Source organism: Styela clava, chromosome 2 (genome assembly GCF_964204865.1).
Source record: "Styela clava chromosome 2, kaStyClav1.hap1.2, whole genome shotgun sequence".
In the NCBI taxonomy this organism is placed as follows: Eukaryota; Metazoa; Chordata; class Ascidiacea; order Stolidobranchia; family Styelidae; genus Styela; species Styela clava.
In genome coordinates this window covers 11,499,574-11,505,660 of record NC_135251.1, presented here as the reverse complement: position 1 = coordinate 11,505,660, position 6,087 = coordinate 11,499,574, and the positions used below count along the sequence as shown (strand labels likewise).

At 32.4% G+C, this 6,087-nt stretch overlaps 1 protein-coding gene across 1 annotated transcript; it reads right to left on the bottom strand.

Annotated features, from left to right (window-relative positions):
* Nucleotides 1–1,263: 1,263 nt before the first annotated feature.
* On the bottom strand, nt 1,264–6,087 carry LOC120336008 (uncharacterized). The gene is made up of 7 exons (XM_078119165.1): nt 5,958–6,087; nt 4,290–4,595; nt 3,697–3,807; nt 3,020–3,415; nt 2,590–2,703; nt 2,393–2,477; nt 1,264–2,316 (listed from the first exon to the last, which is right to left on the bottom strand). The coding sequence occupies exons 1-7, from the start codon at nt 6,085–6,087 to the stop codon at nt 2,043–2,045; spliced, it is 1,416 nt and encodes a 471-aa protein (XP_077975291.1). The 3' UTR covers nt 1,264–2,042.

The following is a 6,087-nucleotide window of genomic DNA, read 5'->3' as shown; positions in this document are numbered from 1 at the left end:
AATCCCCCATAAAAATCAAGATTATCTTACTATTTTCTAAAATGTATTTTTATGTTCTTTCCATCTGTAATGAATTAATGCGAGGCAAATTTCTATAAAATATAAGTTTATGTTATACAATGTTGTGCCGTAAATGCCATTTTGGACGAAGCATAAGAATATTTCGAAGCTAATTTGCACATCAATCCCCCATAAAAGTCAAGTTCATTTTACTATTTTCTGAATGGTATTTATATGTTCTTTTCATCTGTAATAAACTAATGCGTGGCAAGTTTCTATAAAATAGAAATTAATGTCAGGTAATGTTGTCCTGTAAAAAATCATTTTGGCCGAAACATCGGAATATTTCAAAGCTAATTTGCAAATCAATTTCCCAGGTCAGGTGTACTTTACTATTTTTGAACGTTAATATATACACCTAAATCTCGTTTAGTAAGAAATCATTTCGGACGATTCATTGTAATATTCCATAAAGCTAATTTGCAAATGAATCAATCAAAGTACTTTTTTCATGAACAGAGGGATGATTTTTACATTTAAAAGTGGTAATTATCTTCAACTTCCACTAAAAATCGTAATTTATTCCTTGTTTTTCACGACACTAGTGTTGAGCTTTATTTTGTACCGCAGGTGATCTGTTGCAGCGAAAAGTTACTCCATCCCACAGTTTCAGTTTCCAGTTTCGGACGTTTTGTTATGTTCAAGTACATTTGTATCGCGTAGTTTTGTGCAGTGCAGTGGCCCGCTCTGTATTTTCCAGATTGAAGAAAACAAAAAATTGAGAAAACTATTTTTCGAGTGATGTAGTATAAAAAGATGTGATACAAACGATTTGTTTATTTTCCTGGAATGCGCTCTGTAGCCCTTTCAAACGAGCCATTAGTGTCATTTTGAATCGAAACCAACTGGGAGGATAAATAAAGGTGCAATAGTCGCTTATACACTTGGTCTTTTATTACTCTATATGACGTTATCGCAAAACAATCAAAACTAGACGACCCTGTTCTAGATGATTGAGCTCTTTGCAGCTTCAATATTTGTATTATATTAACAGTTTATGATGATCTGTGTTACAATCTTCTGATTACATTATCTCGCAAATTTATTGTTAATATTGAAGAATAAAATCAAAGAAGTTTGATGCAAAATTGCCCCAAAAAAATCCAATACTGGACAAGTTATTCAATTCAAGAGTCTTGCTGCACACGAACACAAATATATTTCTGTAACGTTTCGTCTGACCGAGGTCAGACTTCTTCAGACAAGAATTTTACAACTATAACAAGAAACGCAATTGCATGCACATAAATATTGGTTTCAAATGTTGGGTCTGTTTGCGATAGAGAGATATAAATAAAATTGGGACAGTGCCAGAACAATAGGGAAGCTAAATTTGATTTAAAATCAATAGATACCCCACAGTGTAGTGAGGGACAATTAATAAGAAAATTAAACAATTTCATGCTGTTATCCCGTGACTCCGACTGTGGTATCGCCTAAGTTCATTTAAGGGTCATGGCTGCAATGTAAGGAAATGACTTAAACCGCGAAATAGAAATCAAGTGTAAGTGACAATGAAATGTAATGTTCAAATTAGCAAAAATTGTGAATTTATCCATCTCTTAAATTCATCCATAGAGGTTCTAACGTTTTGAATTTGTTAATAAAATAGGTTTCTTTCGTTTGCCGGTATACTTGATCTCGATATAGTTTTTCTATTCCAATTACCAGAAAGTCGTTGATGGAATGGCCTGATTGATTGAAATGTTTGCCAACTGCAAGATCTTTACTTTTTTGATTGATGCTTCTAATGTGTTCTGTAATTCTGTATTTTAAATGTCTGCCTGTTTCACCGACGTACTGCATGCCACACTTTCTACAGGTTATCAGGTATATGACATTTTCTGAATTGCACGTTATTCTTTGATTGATGTTCATTTGAAGTTTTGTGAAGCTGCTGGTGCATCGTATGATGTTTCCGTTCCAACACAGTATTAACGTTTAATATTTCAACGTTCCGGCTTTACTCTCTTTCACATAGTTTAACTTGAATCTGACTTGATATCACAAGTCTTGTGGGGATTTATATTTTCATATGTTTCTCTGTTGTTTTTAGCTTTCTTGATTGTCGACATTGGTTGTTCATAACATGTGGTATCGTTGTCGTAGATGTACGGAGACTCACGTTGAATTTGTTTAGAACTTGATGGTGAGCCACTATTTGATAAAACTGTGGTTTCATACGGGCTAATGGTGGAAGCATCTTTTGATCGTTGTATTCTGGCAGATTTTTTTTCTTCGTTTCTGCTCCTTTTTCTAATTGGATTGAACTTGCTTTAGAAATTTATCAAGATTTAAATATTAAAAATGTAAACGATATATGAATTCATACTTTTTAATGATCCAAAGAACAACCAACGCTACAGCAATTGCGATTCCGACACAAGTGACAACAATGGCAATCGTTGGGATGGTTTCTGAAACATTATGTAATGAAGATCATGTATAATGGCAGCTTTTCATTCATTAATTTCATGCATTAAATATATTTCATAAAAACAGGTATTAACGCAATTTTGCCAAACTTACTCGTCTCACAATTATTTCCCGTAAACCCATCCGAACATTTGCACGTTCTTTGGCAACCGTTAGTTAAGCAGGTCCCCCGGAAAAGACAAGGGTTTGAAGAGCATAAGTCGACAGCTAAAATGATGAAACATACGTCATTTAGTTTATTGCATCATGAAACCGAAACATATCGGTTTGTATTTTGTGCATCACACAATTAACTTTATGTTCACAGTGTCCAGTTGAACTTAGTTATCATCAATATTTCAGATTAATTCAGCGATAACATTTTTTTGATCGGGTATAATAACAAAGTATTATCTCTGTATATAATAGTTTTATTTATTTTCTCAGACACAGAAATGTGGAAGTTTATAAAAAAACAATTTAGCAACTATACCTATATTAAAGTGTTGGTGGGATAATATGCTAAATACTATAGTAGACTTACTTGGAACCTCGCAAACATATCCTCGGGTTGTTGCGCCGTCATTATTAAACCATTTCATATTATTCCTTTTTGTAGCATAAGAACTCATAAACAAATATCCATCCTCATTGCTAACGTCAGTCCACGCCCAGCACTTCCCGTTGATTATTGGCGTACCGTCAACCCATAACCAATCGGTATGTGGTTTGTAAGCTCCGATCCAAAACGCAATTGTGTCACCTCCATTACCATATAAAGCTATTATTTGACTTTCAATTAAATCCTGTATTGCGTCTGTTTTCATCATCGCGACTGTTCCTCCAAGACTATTACAAGTTGTATTTGCTTCAGCGAATGTTTTCTGATAGTAATAGTTGACGTGATATTTGCAGTTTCCATTCAACTTATACTTTAATTCTGTAAACGATAACTAAACTGAGATTTCAATACATTATCATTTAAGTTAATTACTATCGAGCAGAACAAAACTATAAAAATTGATCAAGTAATAAGACACTAATGTAAATAGATTTATTTAAAGATTTTTGGCGTATAATTGTTGAATTTTATGCACTGAAACTGTGTACATTTACTATAAGTGAAAGACAAACTTGAATGTTTATACCATTTCCTTTTTTGAACCAATTTATTTTTTCGTAAACTTTAGGTACCTATATATAAATGATCTTAATATTTACCTTCACAAGTAGTTCCATTGTATTCTGACTGACAAGTGCAATTAAAATATGGCTCTGCAGTCAAATATTGACAGGTTGCCCCATTTTTACAAGGTGATATATCGCAGGCGTCTAAAAATAAATCAGTACAAATATTGCGCATTTGAGCTGTCCCAATTGGGATCAATATTCTAGTTGAATTTATCGTTTTTTTTTCAAGAAAAAATGTCGTGAATCCATTACAGCCACATGCTATTTTCAAATAGAAACATAGATACATCATTTTGATGATATATCCCATTTCTTAAACCATAGACACGTTTTAGAAAGTTGCAGTCGATATGCATCGAACAATTCTAAGAAGACATCGCGAAAGATTTTAGTTTCTGGATCGAATGTGAAAAATCGTTTTGGTAGAATCATATTAATCATTGATATTTAATCAAGCGAAACAAAAAATGTACTGTTTGTATTTACCATTATTATGTTTATAGCAGTGTTTGTATCGTTGAATATGATGATACAGAATACTCGTGTATCAATTTTTTTACCTTCACATATCATGAACACCATTAATGATTTGTTAAGCAAATATAGTTTATTTTCATACATACCGCTAACTACCAACGTCAAGGTAACCATTCTTGAGTAAGACGGATTGTTGCCCTGAGGTCCAGCTACAAACTTGTATAAAATAGTTGTCGATGGAACATCTATGGGACCAATATTGATTGTCAATGTAGTTGAAGGATTGCTGCTACTGATATTGCTGGTCGTAACGGAATTAATTTTCACGTTGTTCTGATCTCTCACATTAACATTAACGTTCCCATCATATGATGTAATGTTGAGTTGAGCATCGGGGCTTTCTCCTCTTTTCAAACTTCTTGTTCCTTTTGCTGTGGAGATTGTTATGAGATCTATAAAATCAATATATATATATATTCAATGTAAAATATAAATATTTATATGCGATATGGTAACTCATCAGTGCCGTGTCTGTAGCTATAGCCTGATATCGATCGTGGAACCGCTTGTAATAAGTTAAAAACAGTGTTCCCAAGAGTAAAAATTAATACAGCAAAATTTTGAATAAAATATCTGATCTCATAGGATTAATAGAAAATATAGGAATAAACGAAAGTATTAGTTTTCTAGAGACAAAATCAATATTAACAACTAATAATTTCAAAGCAATTGATGCAGTAGTTGAAGAGGAAAGCAATTATTTCATAACGATGAGAAGTAAAGCAAAGAAAAAGAACAATAACATAATAACAAAGCGATCCAAAGGTCCACTACGTGTCAAATAACTGTTCTAACATACTTCTGTGTACAGATACTCGCAACGATTCGTTTAAGGTTAAGCGTTTGTGAAACAACAATACATTTTGTCTTTTTATAGTAGTTCCGTTACGGGGTTGTTTGACTAAAAGAGAACCTTTTGTGGGGATATACAAGAATATAATGCTACTTTGCAATTTAATTTATTTTTAATTTAATTTCGGACACATTCATATAAAAAGGTTCTTTATGCTAGGTCGAAAACAACAGAAGTGTATAGTTTTCTTAAAGCTTATGTTTTGAAACCGTTTATAGTGCTGTATAAGAGTTATGTTCACAAATATTTTTGACTAAAACTACTAGACATGTATTTTTAATTTTCATTATCTTTCCTACATTAGACTTTTAGGATAGTCTATGTAAATAAATGAACAATATTAATGAATTGCCAAAAAATAGTTCAAATATTAGGAATCACTGTATTCGTATTTGTATTTCAAATTGAAAATTAAATAATGTATTGTTTCATTTTCGCTGAATAAAATAATAAAACCGCAAACAATATTTCAATACATTTCATTATTGTCTTTTATCTTTTCAAATAGAAAAAAAATAAGAACTTGTCCTTTCCCCATTTTTCTCAGTATGAGCAATTGAAATTCGCCTTTCGAAAGTTTGGTTAGATGAAATGAATAAAAAAGGCGTTATTTATGCCTCCAGGATATTGACTGACGACTATCTTATGTTTGTCAAACCTAGATTGAAAATCCCGGTTTAGCTTTTCAATTTTTCTGAACGTTATTACCGAAGAAGTACGACATGCTATATGCAATAAGTTTATCTAAGATGCTAGATAAAAACGAATTAAATTTTACAGAAAACTCCATATTAATTCGCAATTGTTTAAATCAGAAATACATTCAAAAGACGGGATTCTACAGGACATTTATTCTTATACGTGGTAGTGAAGGAATCAACGAGAGATAGAGTGTATTTACCACTCTCACACTTTTTTCCAAAATATCCTGGCTCGCAATTGCAATTGTATCTGTCCTTCACCGTGGCCGTAATGCAGTTTCCGTGATTGGAGCAGGTTTCGTTTGTGCATGTTTTATTAATGAAGGTCAT